Source organism: Oculina patagonica, chromosome 4 (assembly GCF_052425735.1).
Source record: "Oculina patagonica isolate OP01 chromosome 4, crgOcupat, whole genome shotgun sequence".
Taxonomy (NCBI): domain Eukaryota; kingdom Metazoa; phylum Cnidaria; class Anthozoa; order Scleractinia; family Oculinidae; genus Oculina; species Oculina patagonica.
In genome coordinates, this window is record NC_135761.1 from 55,560,978 (window position 1) to 55,583,749 (window position 22,772).

At 38.2% G+C, this 22,772-nt stretch overlaps 3 protein-coding genes and 1 pseudogene across 4 annotated transcripts in view; 3 read left to right on the forward strand and 1 right to left on the reverse strand.

Annotated features, from left to right (window-relative positions):
* LOC144650721 (epididymal secretory glutathione peroxidase-like) overlaps positions 1-648 on the forward strand; it is a 2,355-nt pseudogene extending 1,707 nt beyond the window's left edge. Inside the window, exon 2 of the transcript XR_013570175.1 lies at positions 384-648. The product of XR_013570175.1 is annotated as an epididymal secretory glutathione peroxidase-like (transcript). The remainder of the gene's footprint in view (positions 1-383) is intronic.
* A 1,228-nt stretch (positions 649-1,876) lies between these two features.
* On the forward strand, positions 1,877-5,392 carry LOC144648869 (uncharacterized). Its single transcript, XM_078508317.1, has 2 exons — positions 1,877-2,144; positions 4,164-5,392. Exons 1-2 carry the CDS (start codon positions 1,906-1,908, stop codon positions 4,969-4,971), a joined length of 1,047 nt encoding a protein of 348 aa, XP_078364443.1. The 5' UTR covers positions 1,877-1,905; the 3' UTR covers positions 4,972-5,392.
* Positions 5,393-8,582: 3,190 nt separating this feature from the next.
* LOC144650778 (uncharacterized) lies at positions 8,583-13,227 on the forward strand. Its single transcript, XM_078510524.1, has 2 exons — positions 8,583-8,864; positions 12,395-13,227. Exons 1-2 carry the CDS (start codon positions 8,626-8,628, stop codon positions 13,200-13,202), a joined length of 1,047 nt encoding a protein of 348 aa, XP_078366650.1. The 5' UTR covers positions 8,583-8,625; the 3' UTR covers positions 13,203-13,227.
* A 1,227-nt stretch (positions 13,228-14,454) lies between these two features.
* On the reverse strand, positions 14,455-20,979 carry LOC144650758 (uncharacterized). The gene is made up of 8 exons (XM_078510507.1): positions 20,667-20,979; positions 19,711-20,012; positions 18,370-18,495; positions 17,136-17,300; positions 16,876-16,911; positions 16,389-16,418; positions 16,119-16,259; positions 14,455-15,281 (listed from the first exon to the last, which is right to left on the reverse strand). Exons 1-8 carry the CDS (start codon positions 20,783-20,785, stop codon positions 15,148-15,150), a joined length of 1,053 nt encoding a protein of 350 aa, XP_078366633.1. The 5' UTR covers positions 20,786-20,979; the 3' UTR covers positions 14,455-15,147.
* Positions 20,980-22,772: the final 1,793 nt, after the last annotated feature.

A 22,772-nucleotide genomic window follows, 5' to 3' on the forward strand; every position in this document is an offset into this window, starting at 1 on the left:
CCAGGCCTTAACAAATAAAAAGATTTTGATCACGTAACGCGCACTCTATTTATTAGTCGTGAAGGTGTTCATTCTCACCAGGGATCCCTGGTGCTGACCAGAAGGATCGCGGCCGTCTCCACCTATAGACATAGCGTGTTGCAAAAACTCGTGAGAGAGTTTGCAAGAATTCGAAAGTACTTATCTAAAATTTTTCAGTGCAAACTTTCAAACTTTCTTTCTCGGGATGTAAAGACGTGATCCATTTGTAAATGTTGGAAATTTGTCCAAACTTAATCCAAAATACGATGTCTGGCGGTTTCCACAGTAATTAGAAAGGTACATGGCGTTGAAAATAAAAGTTCAAGAGCTTACTTCATTACATTTACATTCATATTTTACAGCACAGATGTCCAGCTCCGGATAACTTTATCGACGACGTGGAGAAGATTAGCTGGTCGCCTGTAAGAAACAACGACATTACATGGAACTTTGAGAAGATTCTCGTAGACCACAACGGACAGCCATATCGCCGATACACCCCGACGGTCGAACCTAAAGAAATGACCCAGGACATCGAAACATTGATTCAAAAATGCAAGGAAGAAACTATGGCCTAAAGCGTACGAGTTCTTAATCAGTAAAACACTGCACGAGTCCCTATTATTATTTTAAAAAAAAATAACATGAAAAATCTCTTCTTATTCCGTTCACGTCTCGAACGAATGACAAGCAGATCAAAAACTGTTATTTACAGATGATCTTGCTTTGAAGCGAGACCTTGACCAAGCGTGCGGTCTTCAATTCATTCAGCTGTACGCAGGGTCGAGGCTCACTAGGTCGTGACTGTATGGAGAATAAAAGAGAAAATTAAAAAGAAACAAAGTAAACACGTTTTGAGAGCTTTGGTTTTGGTGTTATAACTTTGGTTTAGCCGTAACGTGGCCCTGAAAAGAAAAAGCTAGAAAACGTTTATTATAGCCCTGGGCCCAGTTGTTCAAAGGATGAATAAGATCCTGTAGATAGCGTAGTATGTTTTGTCAACACTTATCCATTGGATAGTGTTTTATCCGGTGGATAACGCTATCCACCCTTTGAAAAACTGGGCCCCGGTGCTGAGAAAGACTAGCTCTGCTAGTTGAAATATTGGCTAGTTTGTCCTTTCAGTTTTTTAGCCGTTACAGTTTGACGCACAAAATTAAAACATATTCCAGCGAACCGGGCAGCGGTTACTAGTAGAGTAAGTTAGTAGAGGAAAAAAAAAACAATTTTGTCAAAGAAATAACGACAACTCGACGTTTTGATGACCGTTTTTATGGCTTTCAAAGCCCCGACCGTTTATCATGACATGTCATGATGTTGATCGCAGTGGGGCACGATACAAATGAAGATGGGGTGGGGGAGAGGGGACAAGGATCTGTACAGTCTGCTTCCGGAACCTTTCACTTCCGGTTTCCGAGTGGCTGCCGCATTTTCGTGCTTTTTCTCTCGCAAATTATTACGTTATTTTCTACGGGTTCCTGATCGTGTTGCCTTGGAAATGTTGCTCCCCCTGCCGTCGTTTTCCGTCTCCAGTAGATCGATTTACGCCCTTCGCTTCACTCTTGGGTCCGTCTGTTCCTAAGGGAATTTTTCTTTGCCTTGTGGTCCCTGGTTTCTTTTCTAGTGCTAATTTACAGCTTGTTTAGAAAAAGTGCTGCGTGGCTCAATATTGCTTTGCAAATTTGAGCTCCAAAGAAAAGGACTCTGCCCAGTGTGTGTACTGTTTCCCTTTCGCCGACTTTTTGAGTGAGTTCGTGACACGTGTGTATCAACATTGACGCATTCACGTCAGTCACGCAAGTCAAAAATCAAAAATTAGTTCCCAGCCTTCCCGTCTGATTCGTTGTCTGATCGATCCTTTTGTCGTGCAGTCGAAAGCTCGCCATGAATACTGCAGTTCAGCTTTGGGATGGTCAACTATCCGTCATTACTACACCTATCCCTCACGTTTCTGCGCCAAATGAGGTCCTTGTCAAGGTAGCTTTCTCTGGAATATGTGGGACCGATCTCCATATCCTAGCTGGAGAGTTCCCGTCCGCGAAATGTGTGATCTTGGGTCATGAATTCGCTGGTGTCGTGAGCGAGATAGGCAGCGAAGTAAAGGGAATTTCTGTCGGAGATCGGTAAGAATAAAGCATCCTTTTTGCTCAACTTCCTTATCATAACAATAAATATGACTCACAAAAGTTAAGCAAAACACAAATGATTCGTTTTCGAACCAAATTCGTTCGTGATAGAATTACAGGTTTCATAAGCTGACAGTGTATTCAATTTTTAATTTAAAAAAATTGCCCCCAAATTGAAAGCGGTCGTCGGAAAGATTGCGATCGACTGATTTATAAGGATTTTTGTTGCTTGGAAAATCGAATTATCGAGACAGCTAGATCAATGTCGTAAGGTTAATAATTAAAAAGTGTATTTAGCAGCACCGGTTATGTTTTTTTTTTAGTATAAAGACGTAAAATGAAAACATCTGCGTTCGGAAATCAAATTAACATATTTATCGCTGAATGTTTCAGGCTCATTTTATGGTGATTTGGTTCGGTTTGGTTTGACTAACATTTTATCAGTTTTCTAATTAAAATTAAATTTTGTTTGAATGTAAATGCAGTGAGGTGGGTTATTGTGGAAAATTTAAATTCAGTACTTTTCATATATAATATGTGTTGACGCCCATTATGTGCTTATTAATATTCCCACACCCAACTAGAGCCTGAAAAGACAGGCATATCCCCTTTTATACCATGCCATAGAAAATACAGCCAATCAGAGTACAGAAAAGTCGTTGTATATTCGACGGTATTCAACTCAACCTTCCCATCGTGCACTGCGATCTTTTGTCCCGGTGAAATTTAGTCCGCGTATTTTCTATGGCAGGGTATAAAATAATTACACAACACCTTCTCGTGGTATACCATGGAATATCCCACTTGCCACTTGTATTTTCTTCGTATACACACTCGCCTAAAGGCTCGTATGTATAAAAGCTCGTGTGTATACCGTGAAAATACTAGTGACTCGTGAGATATTCCATGGTATACCACTCTAAAGCGTTGCATAACTAGTATCTAACCCAGGGCACTGGTGTGCAAACAGTTATTTTCTGGTTTGCAATGTAACCCCCCCCGTCTTTCATTCCCCTCCCTCTTATAAGCTTCCCCCCACCAGGATACTCTGTGAAATTTTGGGTGGGAACAGGGACTTGGGACCCTGAAACCCTGAGACCCTTGGTATATACCAGACTATGGTTGACTGCATTTGCCAGCCTTATTCTAGAATAGATGCCAAAAATCCCTAGGATTTAAAACATCACTGCCCAAGAACTAGCCTGATTTGACAGAAAATCCTTGTTCCATCATCTGATAAGTCAGGCTTCTCAATGGTGTGACCAGCTGAGCCAGGGCATGTAGCTACATCACAGATAGCAAAATCTTAAAAAATGGCCATTTTTTCAAGTTTGTCATAATTATAGTCCCCAGCCATAATCATCTTGTTTGTAAGTTAAGTCTGTGTCCGAGCTAAGTGGCCCATACAGCCGGAGATTATCCTGGTTTCCATATTAGGATTAAGTGACTAGGAGTATTGCTTCTCCTCCCTGGATGGGATGCTAGTCCATCGCAGGGTTACCCCCCAGCCGGTAAATTTTCCGGTACCCATTTATACACCTGGGTGGAGAGAGGCATTGTGAGAAAAAAGTGTCTTGCCCAAGAACACAACGCGCTGCGCCCCAGTCAGGCCTCAAACCCGGGCCGTTCAACTTGGAGTTAAGTGCGCTAATCTTTAGGCCACCACACCTTGCACAAGTCATAATCATGTTGTTTAGTTTCCATGTATTATATTTACTTCTTTGGTGTTTTTTGGTGTTAATCTTAGAAAAAAAAAACTATTATTTTTAGAGTAACTTCGTACATCAGGAAAATGCTTAAAATATTGTGACGTGGCTCCCTTAATTGACAGCCACACAGTCCTCCTTCAGAATGCCAATTGCTTTCTGTAATTTCTATAAACAGTAAACCTTTGGTCAATCTTCTAGTAGTACATGTAGTATGTACTATACTTATAAGTAGCTTTTAGCTTAGTGGAGCGCCACATAAAATAAAGTTCTATTTTATTCTATTTTAAAATAATATGATCCATTTCAGTGTGGTGATCAACCCAAACACCAACTGTGGCAGATGCTCATTTTGCCAGAAAGGGCAACCACACTTCTGTAAAGCTGGTGGGATCCGTTCAACTGTTGGCATTTGGCGTAATGGAGGATGGTCTCAGTATTGTCGCGTTCTTGCAGAGACTATCCACGCTGTTCCACCACAGATAACTCTACGTCAAGCTGCCCTGGTTGAGCCATACTCATGCATTGCTCATGGTTTTGATCTCCTAATGCCATTAGCAACGTCTTCCAATGTTCTTATTTGTGGTTCAGGAATCATTGGGCTTTTATGGGCCTCTTTACTTCACTTTCATGGATACAGAAAAGTGACTATCAGTGAGGTTTCTGAACGACGGAGAAGCCTTGCAAGTGGGCTGGACACTGGATACCACGTCTTACATCCTGAGGTTTTGGTGAACAATGCAAAGGAGGCAAACCTGTCTGGCAACGACAGTTGGGGCTTTGACGCTGTTGTTGATTGCACTGGTGCACCAGCAGCAATTGAGCAAGCCATTAAATGGTTGCGTTGTGGAGGGAAGATGCTTGTTTTTGGGTGTTGCCCGAAAGAGTCCTCAATCACAATTGACCCTCATGAAGTGTATGCCAAGGAATTGAAAATCATTGGATCGCACATTAATCCTTTTACCTTTCCTAAAGCCATTCAGCTAGTAAAAGATATGGCGGAGAAGTATTTGAAATATGACAAGTTGGGAATCGCTGTATTTGATTTGGCCAATTACCAGTCAGCTCTTGATGCTCTCTCTAGGGCCGAAATTTCCAAAGCTGTATTTGAGATGTGAACAATTTTTGTTGGTTACAGTTCTAAAATTATCAGAGAAATTTATTTATAATATTAAATTATTACAGTATCAATGATATTTTAGTTGAAGAAAAAACCTCTAACAGCTTTAGAAATTACAATCTGTGTAGTATCCACTGGTACGTATCACATGTTTTTGTAGTATATGACTTCCAGGCACTGACTGACTGGTTGGCATAAGGCTGTAAGAAACCTAAGTAATAGATCTAATAACCACTGCTTGCACATGAAACTAGTGGTGATGTTACATTGAAAATAACTTACCTTATTGTTACTTATTTTCATGGGACTTAATTTTTGCAATTTTCACGATTTTTCAAAAAACCCCGAAATTAAAGACCCGCAAAAATTTATTTTAAACATTTTCTATTGTATTTTTTTTGTATGTTAATATGTATTTTGTACCAAATCGCAAGAATTAAGTGCCACGAAATATGCCCGTTCCATTTTTTCGAAATTAAGTTCCCGCGAATATATGTAACAAGAAGGTAGTCACTTTATTGAAGATGATGGACTTTTGAAAATCACTTCAAAATAAATTGTAGATCACTTTTGTTAGTTATTTGAATAGTTCCACAGACCTCCCAACTTTCTCAGATTATCTGAGTATCACCAAGTCATAATAAACCAAATCATCTTGTCTCCCAAATTTGCTGCCAAAACTGTTGGTTGTATAGTTGTATAGTTGACTCCACTTAATTAACGGCACAGAAATTAATGTTAACATTAAATTAACATGGACTATTGAAATTTAGTGTTATTTCCATGAAGCGTTAATCTCCTATTATAAGGTACAGTCAGAAACCCATAAGGGTTGAAACGTGTAACTCCCTATGATTCGCATTGTACAAAGCGTTTGCACATTCGTTTACTCTAAGTACCAAATTTTGAAAAATCAAATTACTATATTTGGATTAAATTCACAGCGCGCGCTAGCTCGTGCTCGATGGCGTAATCTTGTTTTTGAACAAGCTTGCTTGAATTGAGTTAAATTGAGTTAAATTTTCCTGTTTCATCTTCATGAAGTAGTCTGGAGAACTTCGCTTAGATACACTTTTAGTCTCTGTAAGAAATTTACGGCGTTTAGGTCGAAATTCAAGCAACTTACTGCAAAACCAAAAATTATGTTGCGTGTGTCATTACGTGTATAAAGCATTCACGTACAAATTCTTCGTGTTTCCAAATATGGTACTTAACAAAATGAATATTCAAACGCTGTGCGCGCGCGTTATGCGTTTCAACCCTTATGGGTTTCTGGTACAGTAGAAGCTCTTTTAACGGACACTCTCGTAAGCGGACAGCTCTACTTACAACCACCTTGCTTGAAACACCGTTTAAACTGCCATACAAACTCTGTATTTTTACATTCTCGTAAGTGGACATTCCCGTAAGCGGCCGCGGACACTTTTAGAGATTACGACTCAGATGTTTTCTTTGTTTTTTTTAAAAGCTCCCGTTAGCGGACACCCCAAAGAAAATCCTGCAAAAAACCTCTGTATCTAGGTTTTTTCAATCAACTTCACGTCATCGTTTCTCATAATGATTTTTACAGGACCTTACAGTAATAACAGTACCATATTTCAGTGCTTGTTTTGTTGTCATTCCTGTCTGTCTGGTTATTGTTAACTGGGCAAGCTCCCGTAAGCGGCCGATCTATCCCCTACACCTCTTAAATGGCCGCTTACGAGAACCATTCTCGTAATCGGCCAGCTCCAGTTATGGACACTTTTTTCGCGTCCCGAGGGTGTCCTCTAGGAGAGCTTCGACTGTATCTATATATACCAACCCCACAGAAGGTCACTGGGTATTCCAGAGGGTGCTCAGGGGTCTCAAAAGCTCAAATTTTAAAAGGAAAGTTTGAAGCTAAACTGGAATTTTTGGAGGTTTTTTTGTGGTTTGGGGGAGGGGGGTGTCAAACCATTAAAACCTTTTGTGGGGTACTGGTGTGGATATTTTCATAAACAACACAATCATCCATAATACGACTATACTGGACATCTTACTGTCCCCAGGTTTAATCTTAATTACGAAGAATTTATTAAAATGATCAGATATTACAAGTGAGCAAACAGAAAGAAAACTTTTAACTTGGGGACATGGTCTAGAACTAACTCTGGAAGAAATGCATGAACATCTGTAAGTAGACGTAATATTTTAATCTTGAAAATTCAAACCTGGGTGCGGGCAGTGCAATTACAGCAAGGCGCCCAAAAGTGTGACCACTTTTAATTTATTCGCATTCTTCCGTGCAGATTTAATCCAATCAGAAGTCAACTGGAACCTGTCCTTGGCTTCTGATTGGATGGTGGTTGCACGAAAGAATGTGAATTAATTAAAGGTGGTCACACTTTTGGGCGCCTTGCTGTAATAATCTATGAATAAGATAAATTTATTGTTTTTAATGCCTTTGAACGAATTATTTTGCTTTGCTAGAGGTATTTAACCATATTGTTATGAAGATGTCTGACATAAAACCGTTTCTTTTATATATGTTTATTATTTATGTCAGACATCTTCATAATTGTGAAGCACATATTTAATTATATGTAATTGTATAATGTAATTGAAACTTGGCACCAGTATTGTACCCTAAGAAATACACCACATGGTACATATAATTATGTTGCTATGGCAACACTTTTGGTCCCAGTCTTTTTCTTCTTTGAATCAAATATCATGATTTATGGCTTTACAGTGAGAAGTAAATGGTGTCATTCCAAACATACGTAATGTGCTCATTGCGCTAGGCACCCAAATGACCCTAAAGATGGGGGATAAGGTTTGGAATGGATCAAAACCCGGGATTGCTATATCCACATGAAAGAGATCTGGAACCGAGATCGTTGCCATAGCAACACCAAAATATGCAACATGTGGTGTATTTCTTGGGGTACAATACTGGTGCCAAGTTTCAATTATTTTGCTTAAGTATTTACAGAGATATTACCGATTTTGTGTTTTTACACCAATTTTTGTCAAACTAATGACGTCATCAGTTATCTAATTTGCATAATACAAAATCGTTAATATCTCTGGAACGAGAAAATATATCAGAAAAAGGAAAACACCATCTTTCTTCATTTTGAAAGGCCTTTCATATGAGTTCAACTTGATTTTCATTTCATAGGCACTTTTAAAGGGTTCAAAAGTAGCGACAGACATTTTTTTTCCAAGGACTTGGGTATGAAAAAATGAATATATGAAAGACATATATGTGAACTGTGGACAGATGATGAAATGAATGAAATTATGTTATTTTTCCTTGCATTTTTCGCTTTAAGCCTGAAAAAAATAGGGGTATATTTACCCTTTACATTTACTATTCTCCCACCTACAGTACACCGACTTACACCTGTGCTTTTTACTGTTGAAAATCAGATAATTTTGTCATTGATTTCCCGGAAAAAGGTCTAAACTAAACGTCTTTCCTCCTCCCCTCCCTGCTTTAGAAGCTTTAGATCCCTTTCAGATCATCTTTACTCAAGCTCCTTACCCCCTCCCGGTGGTGAACACAAATCCCTCGACCCAGTCTCTCGCTCTCCGAGCAGCTTGCACTTGTCCACTTATCCAGCAGGGACGAAAGTTTGTTGCGTGTTGTTTTCAACCTGTTTTGCGTGGTTCTTTACTCACAACCATGAATAACGCAGTGCAATTATGGGACGGACATCTATCTGTGATAACCAGACCAGTGCCTCACATTCAGACCCCTCTGGATGTTGTAGTGAAAATCACTTACTCGGCGGTATGCGGGACGGATCTTAAAATTCTCGAAGGCAAGTTTCCTTGTGAAAAATCAGTTATTCTTGGTCACGAATTCGTTGGTGTTATCAAAGAAGCCGGAGCTGAGGTGAAGCATGTATCTGTTGGAGATCGGTGAGTTTTCTGTTGAATACACTGATGTTTTTTGGCTTACATATACTTCTACATTTATTGGTATTTCTAAAGTTGTTTTAAGCTTATCGTAGCATGGACAGCTTGCAACTCGTAAACGACGCCCTGATTTAAGCTTATAATTAGCTTAAGCTAAAGCTGAGACATGTATATATTCTGGTTATTTCCAAGTTTATCTTCTAAGCTTTGTGAGCTTAACTAGTAATTATTTACTTGAAATGTACCAATGAATTTCACTATTGTCCTTGCAAAATATTAAGCACTTGTAAAGCGTTATTTTTTGGTGAAGCTTTCCCTAAATCTTTTGTCCAGAGGTGTTCAGACACTGGACATTTCTCTTCTGTCCATTACAAAAAATTATCTGGTTGTAACAACTGTAAAATGTAATTTGCATAGTGGGATATTGCATTTAATTTCAACCCTGCCTGCCCCTCCAAACCCCACATTCCACTCTTAACCTAGAAATCTTATTTTAAGAACAAATTTCTCAAAACAAATCGCGAATTAAGAACCTTGTCTTAGCAAATTCTTAAATAAAAAACGATCACCTTAAATCAAGTGATCGTTTTTTATTTAAGAATTAAGGTCCTTAATTCGTGATTTGTTTTGAGAAATTTGTTCTTAAAATAAGATTTTCTGGAAGAATTCCTTTTCTCTCCTCTCTTCCTTCCCTTCTTTTTGCTGTAAGATACTAGCTGAATGACTTCCTTAGCAGGCCATACAGGCTCCTTGAAAAATAATTTCTTAAATAGACCCTGCAACATTTTACAGTCAACTCTTTCTAAAACCGACACTGTTGTGGCTGGCTCTAACTCCCAGGGGGGTACTTGCAGTATACATGACGGGGGGGGGGGGGGGGGTCCGACGGAGCTTCATATTGCGAACCTAAAAAAATACATGAGCCTGAAATTTTACACCCAAAAAAATACCTGACATCAAAATTTTCCTAGTACCTAGCACCTCTATACTGATTTATTCAATAAAACAGACTTTAAGACCTAAAAAAATATATGACAGATCTCTTGACCCAAAAAAATACAGAGGGTGTAAATTTTCAACCGAAAAAAATACGTTGGACCTCCCTGTCATGTATACTGCAAGTACACCCCTGGGCTCTAACTGTCCGTCTAAAAGGGGTGTCCATCTTATTGGTGCTACAATAAAATGTTTGAAAAACAACAGGGATGGGACCAACACCAGGTGTATATCTTAATGAGGTGTCCGTCTTATATAAAGGTTCCCGTTAAGAGAGAGTTGACTGTATTTTCGTCAATGCCACAATATGGGGTTATGGGTAGGGGGTTAACTTAACAGCCGAAAGTGAGTCAGTTGTTGCTCTTGAAAAGCCTGACATAGTACACACATGTTCATTTTTGTTGCAACAGTAAACAACATCAGTAATTCTTCACTCGTGTAGTTGTATAAAAATTCAACAAGTGAAAATCATAACTGTGAAGAGGTTTAAATACCCAGTCTTAATTAGCATAGATTTTTACAATTTTTTCTCCATTTACTCTTAAGTTTTTGTTTTGATTGAGAAGATAATATCAAACGTTGAGACAGTGTTTCATTGGCTATCCAAACACCTTGAATTTTGTCAAAAAATTAATAATCAGCTGTGCGTAGTTTTTCAACTCTCTTCTTGGTGTTTGCCCTATATATCTTGATGAAACACTGTCACTCGCGTTTGACATACCGTAAAATTCTGGTTCTGGTAAAATTCTGATCAACACTCCTGTGGTTTGTTTCGAAACGTTTTTTTTCATTCCGCTTATAAGCCCCTCTGCTTATAAGCCCACCCAAAACCCCTTACGAAGTTGTATAAGCCCAGGGCTTATAACCGGAATTCTACAGTATTAAAGAACAGTCTTTCCTATAAATCAGGATACTTATAATAATTACCTTCAAATGGCTGTAACGATTCTTTGAATTTAAACATTTAATACATGTTTTTATAAACTGAGTATGACTGGTCTGACTGGACTGAGACCTATAATTTATGTATCATACTAGTTGTACCTATCGGTAAGTGCCAACGAGCGAAATACTCATGTTTGTTCATAAGAACAGATATTGAATGGTTTTTGATAGAACTATATTTGAAATGACCAAAATATGGTAAGTTGTATTTTAGGTAATATGCGAAAAAAGTGCTATTTCTCTGGTGTTCATAAATGACACAGGCTTGATAGCCTGCGTAGCAGGCGCCGTAGTTTCCAGCGCGCGTATTCTCGCGATTGCGCACTCTTTTAAACACACTAAAAAACGTACACAGATGTCTGCTACGCAGGCTACGGGTTTGACAGATTGATAAACTCTTGACAAATCTTTAAATTCTTTTCAACGCTAAAATGTCACAAAATGTAGGCAATAAATGAGGTTTAATCACTGTTTTGTAAATACAACAGGCGATGGTTAAAATGTTTCCTTCCACAAAGGGATAGTTGCATTTCAAGAACTTCTTATAAATCAAATCCCAAAATCAAAACTGCTAAGATGCTTTTTTAAAAATAATTTTCAGTAATCAGAGACAGTAATGCACAGGTCAGATTTCAGTCTCGCATGCGAAGTGTCATGTGTAGTACTAGTTGCGCAAAACTGGAAAAATTTGAACAGAAAACAAAACTTGAACGGTCAAGGATTATTTGGAGACAAAATTTTTATTCAAGTTAACATTACATTTGCCATTAGAAGCAAAAATCTTTTGACTTTCTTGTGTGTATGACATGCAGTAATTTTAGTGAGCGTCGCTTTGTATTGATGTTATTCCTACGCGGAGCGAAAATGCGTGCCAAATAAAATATAAACAGTATTTGATTTGGAATAAATCATCGGTCAAACAATTACTATAAACACAATCAACACTAAAAGGAAGCATTTACCCGACTTCAGCATTCTCATAAGTCAAGAAAACTCTATTTGAAGTCAACAGTCTGCTTTTGATTTTCATGTCTCTCTTCGATCGTAAATCAAAGGACTCCAAAGTCGAAAGATTATTTCATCGCTTTAAAGACCTTGATGTTCATTTTTTGGCGGTCGAATATTCTGTAGGGTATTCCCTTTCGATTCATAATTCCCTAAAGGTGTATTTATCGGTAAAGGGATGAATGACCACATTGAAAATTATAACAGCGAGCCGCGTGGACGCCATTTTGGTCATTTGCTCTCTAGCAAGGAGTGAGAGACTGGGAACCAGTTGGGAAGAACAATACAACCCAAATATGGGGTTTACTTACACCCAAATATGGTAAAAAAAAAGTCCCTTACGCAGAACTTAAGATTTTCTCTGCCTATACACTCATACGCACACGGCTCTATGATTCTGCCGCCTCGACAGCCTCGCCTCTTGGCTCGGCTGTCTCGTTGGCAATTACCACACTGGTGCCCATGCTTCAAACTGCCACGTTCCATTTATCTGCATTTTTCAAATGATCAGCTACATTGTTATAAAACAGAACAGAATTTGACAGTAGTTTGGTACATTTAAATCAAATTAACTTTTTACTTGACAGTGTCGTCATTAACCCCAACACCAGCTGTGGAATGTGTGATAACTGCACCAAAGGAATACCCAATTTCTGCAAGTTTGAAGGTGTTAAAGCCACCATTGGTGTCAGGCGTAATGGTGGATGGGCACAATACTGCCGCCTGCCAGCCAAAAACACTGTTCCTTTACCTCATCAGCTGTCGTTCGAGCTTGGCTTGATACTGGAACCAATGTCGTGTGTTGTGCATGGCTGGAACCTCTTACAACCAATATCACCGGATTCTGAAATCTTAGTTTGTGGAGCTGGAAGCATTGGTCTTCTGTTTATGTGTTTCTTGCACTTCAGAGGTTACAGAGAAGTCGTCGTGACTGAGCTGCTGAAAGGACGTCAGAAGATTGCACAAAAACTCAACTTCGGTTTCCAAGTAGTTCATCCTGAAATTCTTGTTTCCGAGGCTAGAAATGCAAAGCTTGATGGTGACGAAGACTGGGGATTTGACATTGTTATCGACTGCTCAGGTGATCCTAAGGCACTTGAACAAGGTGTTCAATGGTTACGTCAAGGGGGAAAATTTCTCCTTTTCGGAATTTCGCCTGCAGGATCTGAAGCAAAAATTGATCCACATGAAGTTTATGCCAAGGAACTGAAGATCATAGCATCTAGGATCAATCCTTTTACATTCACGTCTACCATGCAGATTATACAGGACATGGGGGAACAGTACTTGAGTTTTGAAAAGTTAGGTATGCGCACTTTTCAACTCCAGGAATTTACAGCAGCTTTGGAAGTTCAACGTAGTGGAGAAATTTCAAAAGCTGTCTTTGAAAATTAGAATTAGTGTTGAATTTTCAGATGTATTACAGACAGTGTGTATTTTTTAATGAAACTCTTAATTGTGCCCTTCAATTTCATGCTAGCACTGAATCGGGGGTGGAAGAGGAATTATCGGAACTGACTTATTCATTATTCCTTCACATTTTTCACGACTTATTCATTATTCATTTTTAGACTTTTCTTGTTATTCATTATTTCCTATTGCCTAAATTAAGTGACCATTCATTTTGTATGGGAGGAGGTGGAACTTGATCGACAGTGCCTGAAAAATACATTTGCTTTCCTTCATTATCAGATATTTTTACCCTGCCCCCCATCGTAATCCTAATTTTTAGGTAGGTGGTTGACTGCAGCAAAAAGTCCAATAATTAATTGAGCAGAGTTTCCATGTTATTGAAAGGTGTAATTAAAGGCACGGCGGCAAGAATGACACTGGTTTTTGGCCATTTTTGAAAGTGCTAAAAAAAAGCAGATTTCAGGAATGTGAACTTCTTTTACATGAGAAACATATTGTTCCCAAGTTTTTTTCACTGGTTTGCGCTATTTAGCTATTTTTGAGCACTTTCAAAAATGGCCAAAAAAACAAGTGCCATTCTTGCCACTGTGCCTTCAATATTTAGTAAAAACTCATATTTACATGTTTCACATGTAAAACCTGTGTCATGGTTTGAAAAATACTGGAATTTCTGTTTTCCTTTTTCCTGTTCAGTTGTATATTTGTATTTGCTTGTTTATTATGATTTAGTTGGCAGACAACTTGCCTGGACCAGTGAAAATGAAAAGTTACTTGCCCAGCAGGAAAATCTTGTTGTCCCAGATGACTGGACAGCATTGTTTGTGAGCCCTGTGTGCATTCATAACTTGATAGACGCACAATAAGCGTCATCCAATTCTTAAGTTACCGTATATGCTCAGTGGAGGGGGACAGGAGGGCGGGAGCCCGGGAGAAAAGGGGCGGGAAGCGGGAGGAGAGAGGGCGGGAAGCGAGATTCTTAAGGTGGTGGGAACCGGGAGAAAACGAGTGAAATTTCATAAAACTTCATTATATTTCGCAATAGACATGGAACAAACAGGAGAGAACAGCTTTGGTAAGGGCCGGGAGGCGGGAGTAAAAGGTACGGGAGGCGGGAGGTTCAGACCCCCATGTCCCCCCCCCCCTCACTGCTCAGTACCTTGGCCCCGGATGGGGGATAGGGCCGGCTTAAGTTATATACTGTACATTATGAACAATGAAATAGCTAGTCATAAAATATTGCCAAGTATATTTTTATTGCAAGTTCAGAGCATATAATCTAAGAAATAAAAAATATGTACAGGACTTTTATTATACAAAAGTTTGTAACTCAAAGGTAAACAGTACCAAAACCATAATAGGCTTTTATAAATAAATAATAAGTTGCCAAATTTTGTACATTACTGACAAAATATACTCCAATTAATCTACATTGTTTTTCAGCAGCTTATGATTGTCCTCTAGTGACATACTTAGAAGTAAAAAAAAAAGTTTGTGATGTTATAAAAGTAACACAAGGTGTGCTGTAGAAAGATATGTACAAAATACATTTTATGTCTAATATTTTGCTTCTCATTTCTTGAGTTTTCTGGTTCTAAAGTTAAATGGAAAATAAATCAACTGACACACCTATAAGGTGGTTAAGTTAATTCAGTTGATACATTAATTTTGTGCTTTTAACAGAATTTTGTAAAAATCCTATGCAAGAAAGCTCTGAAGCGCTAGCATTACCCCACCCATCCTTGCATACTTGCTTTTGCCAATTTTTCCTAATAATTGCATTTGCATGTACAAGAATGCAAAAAAATTTAAATATAAATAACGGCCTTGAATATTTTGTTGTCCAAAAATAACTGCTTATTGCAAACAATGCATTTTAATTTAATTATAAAAAGTTCTATCTAATATTGTGTAACTGCTGCTTTCCAAGCTATGGATGCACCATCTGTGCACTCTCACTAACTGTGGAAAATGTGGAAACTGTTGAAGTTGGTCGCGAGGATAAGGCACTCGAGGATAAAGCACTTGAGGATAAGGCACTTGGAACCCTTGTAATCTTTACCTCTACAAAAAAGAAACAAATTTTAAAATATCTAGCAATAAATCTGTCTAAATTACATGACTTTTGTGTAATTAGCAGATATGGGTGTAATGCCTGATTCCCTCTGCCACGCGCCTACAGGGTATCATAGTAGTTGTATTCGTCGTTGCTAAGTCTCGTGCATGGTTTGATAAATACAACTATCATGATTCCCTGCAGGCGCATGTCATAGAGGGAAACGGGTATTAGAAGTATTCATGAGCATAATTTGTTTAATTTTGTTGAATAATTATTAATAATAATATTTAAAATTATTTGACAATGACTGAGATGCTAATAATTTCACTCAACATTCTACTTTTTGCAGTACATGTAAATTAGTGCCTAAATATTGGACTGAAAAAGTAACTTTAATTCCTTGGTGGAAATAACCACCAAGAATCATGATCATAATCATGATCACATGGTCAGCGTTCACGTTTTGAAAAAAGTCCACCTTAACCCGAAATCAAAATACGCATAGAGAACCTTCAGAAATCTGCTTCAATCTTCTCAGTGTTTTTTTTTTCTTCTAAATTTTCCCATTTAGTGAAACACTGAGAAGATTGAAGCAGATTTCTGATGGCTCGTTTTGAAAAAAGTCCACAGTGGTATTTTTTCAAAACGTGAAAACTAGTGTCCCGGTCAGCGCGGTAAGAATGCTGACCATGTCTCTTTAAGCATGTGTACTTATACTTGACTAGTTCTAACTCAAACCTCAATCTCAAGACCCCTATTTAAAGATAATTAATTATTGCCAATAAAACATTTTAGTAGATGACAGTAAAGGTAAATGCCTGTGCAAAGGCCTGTGAACTTACTTGATTTCGACTTTTGTCTCTGCGTCCGAAACACTATCAGGCCCAACACTGCACCAACTGCGATCCCAACCACTAACACAACAAGACATATTCCAACAAACAGTCCTTTGCTTATCTGAAGTTCGTTGTCTGATAACTTATCTGTGAAGGAGCACAAAAACAATTCAGTTACTAAACAGGTTTTTGTTTACTAGAAAATTTGACCAGAAAAATCAGCTGAATAACTTAATGTATCCAGGCATGTACCATAGTATTGAATTCAAGACGTACCTCCAGTTCTGGTCTCTTTTGAAGGGATTCCTGTTTGTAAGAGAAAAATAATATTTATATATTATAAGTTGATTTCCAATCAATACCTCAAACCCTGCTACATACTAGATGTTGTTGCTTGGATAGCTTTCAGTAATTCTAGACATATTTTCTCTTTTAGACAACTAGGTCTAGTATATAAACTTTTTTAGATGACGACTTGAACCTCAGCAATAAAAAGAACTAGTAGTCAAGAAAAAAGCAAATATAGAGCTACATGTACACATCCGAGAAAGGACATCAACTTGAGTGCACATAGTCCAGATCTGCAGGGATCACTTCCCTTCAAAAGTATTTTTTTAAGTGTGAGGTTATAAAATGGTGATTGCCCAATGTAAATACTAGCACAAAGGGGACTTACATTGTCCCTTGTCACAGAGCCTTGATACAACTTAATTACCTTTTAAAATACACAATTTTTTTAATCTTTAATAGGATGATTCTTTACCTGGTTCTGTTGTTGTTTCACCATCAGCTGTGGGACCTGAACAAATGGAAAACAACAGATAGAAAAGTTGATCATTTATTGCAGTACACTGTATATAAAAGATGAGCTAGCCACCCATATATCATCATCATCATCAATTCTCGTCGCGCCAGTAGGCGCATAAGGCCGTATATACGTATCCAATATTTATCAAACTGTTATGAATATATAAATCTAGCCAAATTGAAAATGCAATGAAAAGACAGCTTTCAGCTACTTACATGAACTGCCCTTACAACCCAATGTTTGAGAAGCTTTTGTTGCACACGGTCTTCTGTCTGCACCAACACAAGCTAATCCTCCATTTGCTGGGCCTGGATTGTTACATTGCCGAGTTTGAAGGCCATCTGGGCATTCACTCCAATCAGACCATCCACCGTTTATTACTGCAAAACCAATGTAAACAGGCTAAAGTAAGTTATTTTTATTCTGGGTGTAGTAAGGTTAGTGTACACAATATAAAGTAACTATAGATTGAAAGTATGGCTACTTCCCTAGATAAAATGCTAGTCAACTACACAGTAACTTAACCCCAGCACTTTGCCAGGTTGACGTTGTCCTAACAGTTCTCCAGTAGACATTTATATACTTCAGTTCTGGAAAGATATGCCATTGAGGTGCTGTGAGAGTTAAGTGTTTTGTCCAAGAACACAACATAAGAGAAACAAATGAACGTTCAAAAATTATCTTGCAATATTTTTAGTGAAATTTCACAAGTCCTGCCATCTTGTTTTGTTTTGCTTTTTTAACATGATGCAGTCTTATAGTTGTTAATTACTGGTACTTTGCAAGCCAACAAAGTATCAGGCTTGCAAAATAAAAAGGACAGGTGTTAGTAGCACTATCTTCAAAGTCTTGGATTTACCATTTTGCTGACATCTAACACCCCTGTTGGCCTCTCCCAGGCCAGCAAATGAGCCCAGGCCACTCAGTCTAGGGTCTAATGGAGTTTTTACTGTATCTGGTTGATGACAAGAGTCCCGGGGGGGGGGGGGGGGCACTCCCATATATGAGCTATATAGGTATGTGCCGCTGTAAAGGGTAGGGTTTTCAAGCAGTTTAGTCTGGGATAGGGTTAAGAAATCAGAAAGTTTTGGTCTAGAAAAGGGTAGCATTTGCCGGAAAACTGATCTGTGTTATGACGAATTTAGTCCAGAATAGGAATAGAAACTCAGAAGAGAAAGAGGCTTTCCTAAACGTAAATAAAATCATCGCAGCATCGTTGTTGACAGATGGTTTTCCATTAAAACACTGATAGTGATACAGTTCTAAAAAATGCAAGTCTGGGATAGGGTAGGGATTTACGGTGTCTAGTCTGGTAAAGGGTTGCAAAAATCAGCTAAACATGGTCTGGTATAGGGCAAGGGCTTCAAATTCCCAGCGGCACACCCCCACCCAAAAATATACAGGGTGCCCCCCCCGGGACAAGAGTATACTGTCCTGCAGTAGACCTACCTTCATTTCCTTCAAGGCAGCTGGGATCAGAGCTGCCCTTACAAACATATATCTTCATCTTCATGCCTTCATTACAATATCCTCCTTGCAGGTTGTTAAGTGAGCTATGCAATCCTGATGCAGTATCTAAAAGTTGCAAAAAGAACAAAATATATTTAACATTTATTTACCCCTTAACCATATTTTAACTAATAAAACTCAGGTAGTCTGAATCCTCTGTACAATATAAGCTTACTAAGTCTTTTCACTGTGAAGTTTTAGTCATTTTGATGTCAATGATTTTATAGCTTGGTATGATAAAGGTGCATGTCTGCACAGAAAGATAACAGATTTCTGACTATAAAAATGAATAAATTATAAACAGTTCTTTGTCTTTTGCCTTAATGTTTCACAGGCTGTTTGATTTTGACAGTAACTACACTCAACTCCCACAGACTATAAGTCAGACAGGTTCGGGGCCACAGTTTGGCATCTGCAATTGAGGAAGTCTGTAGTAGTGGGAGTTGTTTCTAGTCATTCTTATTTGTTGGGACTTCAACTTCTGTCTGTAACAACAGGGTGTCCGTAATAGCAAGGTTAGGTGTCCCCAAGGGGGAAGGTGACTGTATAGTTTTGGACATGTTCTTGATACATATTATTCACTTCCGTTTTGGTGAACATGAGTGTATTTTCCTCACTGCTATTAAATTACAGCCAATTATTAACACTCCCTTAAAGTGTGGTTTTGACCTATTTACAGGGTGAGACACTGAACAGGATGCAGTTGTCACCATTTAATGTCAGAGTGTCAGTCTTAAGGCCGATTTACATGGTACGATTTTGTCGCATGCGACTTGCCTGCGACATGCTTACGACAGGATTACGACACGAATTGTTTCGTGTAAATCAAACCTACATGTACAACTCCTAAGTCGTGTCGAAGGCCTGTCGTAAGCATGTCGCATGCGACAAAATCGTACCGTGTAAATCGGCCTTTAAAGAGTCTAAATTAGTCTTTATTGCTTCAAAAGGGTGCCTTATCTTAGCCGGAAAGGTTGGGGTCAGCATAAGGTTTAATAGTGTTAAAACAAAACCCAGTAAAGTCTACCCACCCAAACTTCTGACTCTTATTGACTGATCAGGCTAATTGTGTGATAAATTTCTTTTGATAAGAACTCTCTTAAAATAGATTATTTAGAGCCAGGAAATGCACTTAACAATATGTGGAAACAGATTGTAAAAAATAAATTTTAGCAGACTAGAAGTTGACACCGTCTGAATTATGTTGACGGCAGGGGTAATAAATCCTTTCCATAAATGCTTATACTGACTTTTACTTTGCAAACAAAAAAAAAAACTTACTTATGAAATAGTACTCTTCTCCTTGCTCATATTTAGGATCATTGATATCGGCAGTTGTTGGTTGAAACACAATTGTAGCATGACTGTATTTCACTGGATCCTCGCAACTCAAAATGCTATGTCCTCCAGTTGCATTGCAATTATCGTAACCCTTTTTATCCACTAAAAATACATTTTGATAGAGTTGGTCTTTAGAATAAGAACTGTCTCTTTTGATTGGGTATTCCACCAAGTTTGGACAAATGATTGACAGTTTATCAAATGCCATGACCTTTCTTGCTGTGGTGCCAAGGTTTTTAAATCTAAAATAGAACAATACAATGTATAAATATCAAAAGTTCAATGAATAGGTTTTGTTCACAAACCCACCACATATTGGGCAGTTTGCCATTATTCATTCAGTGTTTCTTTTGTTTCTTTGTTTTATGGGTTAATGTAAACAAGTTCTTAAATATAATCAAATCCCTACAAGCTTACAAACTTTGTGGGGCATTTTTACTACAACCAGACTTAACTAAATAACACCCAGCATAGATGGGAATAAGCAGTAAACTATGAAAAACAATTCATACAACAGCCGTCGATCAAAATTATTTTTGTCAGGCTTTGTAAATTTTTAATACTGCGTTGCTAAGCATAAACTCTAGCAAACTCTGCAACCTCATGGCCTCCAACTAAAGTGCAATAAAAAGTTGTTTTGTGATTAAGCTTAATTATTTTACGATCCCTCTATGTGCAACATACTTGAAACCGTAAATAAAACACACTTCTTACAAATTATTCAGATGTAAGACAAAACATGCTTTCATCAATTCATGCATCTAAAATGCTTTTTATACAGCAGTGCGTACAGTAAGCTGTTGTAAGCCTATCATGTTTATAGATAACAACTTATGAAAACTATTCGTCTCTACGTGAGGAAATGTTCAAGCTACAACAATATTATAGATACTCACAACTGATTTTCTGGATTCCATAATATCGAAGGCAAAATTTCAGCCATAGTCCCGGTTGCCAACAAGCAAAAACAGAACACAACCGTTGCACTACAACATTGCATTGATGCGAGCGCCATCTTTTCGTACGCCAAAAAACGTTTTTAAAGAAAGATCAAACTACGATCGTTGTGTCTACAATATCCGACCAAGACTAAACGAAATGATAGTCCGTTAATATGTACTCATCACTAAAATACTAGAGTTTGAGAACTGACTTCGGAAATTACGTCATTTCCTACAAAAACCGCGACATCTCGGCTGCATGCCAAAACACTCCCATGGAATTGACATTTTGTCCTAACAGGGAAGGGGTAGAGATAATATTTTCATAAGGCCAAAAGAAGGCATTATTTATCGCAAAGAAAGCCAGATTTTAGATAAAGTCCTTCATGAAATATTATTTAAATATGCTAGGGTTTTTATTTGAAGAAAAAGTGATAAAAAATACAATTTTTGACAAATTATAAACTCTTTACTGACTCTCCCCTGGACATGCAACATTTCGCTTTCCCAACCCTAATGACGTCAACAACTGTAATCAGGTCGAGATAAGGCCTGCTTTGAGCGCGCTTTGAGCACATTACAGTCCGCAGGAAGTGAACTTTGTTGATTTTTTCTACGTAAAGCTAAAGGTGCGATTTCCTTGCTTTCGGGTTCGTCAAAAACCAAAATCAGGGAAACTGAAAGCATAACGGTTAAAGTGGAACAATATAAAAACGTGACAAGATATTTATTCATCAATCAGGAAATTGTTCTAATGGCTCGAGATCCCTCGAGTTTCATCGCTGCGGGTTCATTTACCCGTTGGCGTAATGAAGGATTCACGTAGCGTTAAAATCTGACTATTGATGTGTGTCCCCCACAATCGAAAATGGCATAACAAGCAGAAGAACAAATTTTCCTTAAATAGCCAGACAGTTGTTGTCTCTTTGTGTCTTTGAAAGGAAGTTTTTAAACTTCAGTGCACTTTTACAATGTAAACTCTCACTGAACTCTGCGTGGGAGAAATTAAACACCCGCGCCTGAAAACTCCAACTTGTTTATTTCCTGTGCTTGAGAGCAGAGTATATTAACCAAAGGAGCGGGAGAAACAATAAAGATTTTATCACTTTTTGTCTGAAGGTTACAGATAAACAAAAGATAGTTTGAGGTTCGCCATACAAATAGTCTTAGAGGACCCCCTTAGAAGTCGAAACTACGGAAGTAATCAACTGTGTCCAGGCTAAATTTTCCGCGCTCTAAAATAAGAATACGGAAAAATTAGCCTGATTGAAGGTTTTGTAAGTCACAGCTACAGCCAAGAATGCGTAAGATAGTGTATAATAGTTATTTACTTAGACATTTTACCCCTACTCAAATTTACAAGTCAACACCGTTTCGAAGTCTGTACAGCCCACCTCCTTTATACAACCGTACTCTTACAATTTTTGCTTTTCACGGGGTCACTATGAGAGAGAATGGCTTAAATACAAATAGCAAGAGAGAGTGCAGCTGTTTGTAAAGAAGACAAAGAAAGTTGTCTCGTGACTAGTCGGATGGTCGAAACTGAAAAACAGTTTCACACTTCAAACCTGAAGAAACGCTTTTTGTTTACGCCTTTAGTAACTGAACTACTCATCGAGTACAACAGTCTGACTTCCTGAATACCGCGAAGAAACAAACAGTTATAAATCCAAGCCAATATCACAGAGCTGTTCTTTGTATTTGTGCAACGCACATCTCTCAAAGGAGTCAAAGCTTCTCAAAATTTAGTAAGAATCAAATAGTTTATTCTGGTAGGTGCCTATTTGCGGCATTGTTGATACATGTTCTCAGTTTTGTCCAAGCAGTATTTATCAACAGTTGAAAGAAACCTCTATGGTGGTCGAGGAAATATTATGAACAAGGGCTTTGTTCAAACGTTTACGGTAAACTACACATCCACAGCAGTCATTTCATTAAATCCCAGCGAACTCTTCTCGGAATTTGTGCAACGTTCAACTTTCAAAGCACTCCTGTTTAGAGGGTAATGATTTTAAGGGGCCTATTTTGAGCACTGTCGATGGGGTCGATGGTTTTTCTGTC

What these genes read in the sequence shown, in the direction of transcription:
- LOC144648869 (XM_078508317.1), top strand. Translation starts at nt 1,906, where the DNA reads ATGAATACTGCAGTTCAGCTTTGGGATGGTCAACTATCCGTCATTACT. An exon ending in GGAATTTCTGTCGGAGATCG is followed by an intron (nt 2,145 to 4,163) that starts GTAAGAATAAAG and finishes GATCCATTTCAG; the next exon opens with TGTGGTGATCAACCCAAACA.
- LOC144650778 (XM_078510524.1), top strand. Translation starts at nt 8,626, where the DNA reads ATGAATAACGCAGTGCAATTATGGGACGGACATCTATCTGTGATAACC. An exon ending in CATGTATCTGTTGGAGATCG is followed by an intron (nt 8,865 to 12,394) that starts GTGAGTTTTCTG and finishes TTTACTTGACAG; the next exon opens with TGTCGTCATTAACCCCAACA.
- LOC144650758 (XM_078510507.1), bottom strand. Translation starts at nt 20,785, where the DNA reads ATGGCGCTCGCATCAATGCAATGTTGTAGTGCAACGGTTGTGTTCTGT. An exon ending in TGGAATCCAGAAAATCAGTT is followed by an intron (nt 20,013 to 20,666) that starts GTGAGTATCTAT and finishes GTTCTATTTTAG; the next exon opens with ATTTAAAAACCTTGGCACCA. An exon ending in CTGCCTTGAAGGAAATGAAG is followed by an intron (nt 17,301 to 18,369) that starts GTAGGTCTACTG and finishes TTGGTTTTGCAG; the next exon opens with TAATAAACGGTGGATGGTCT.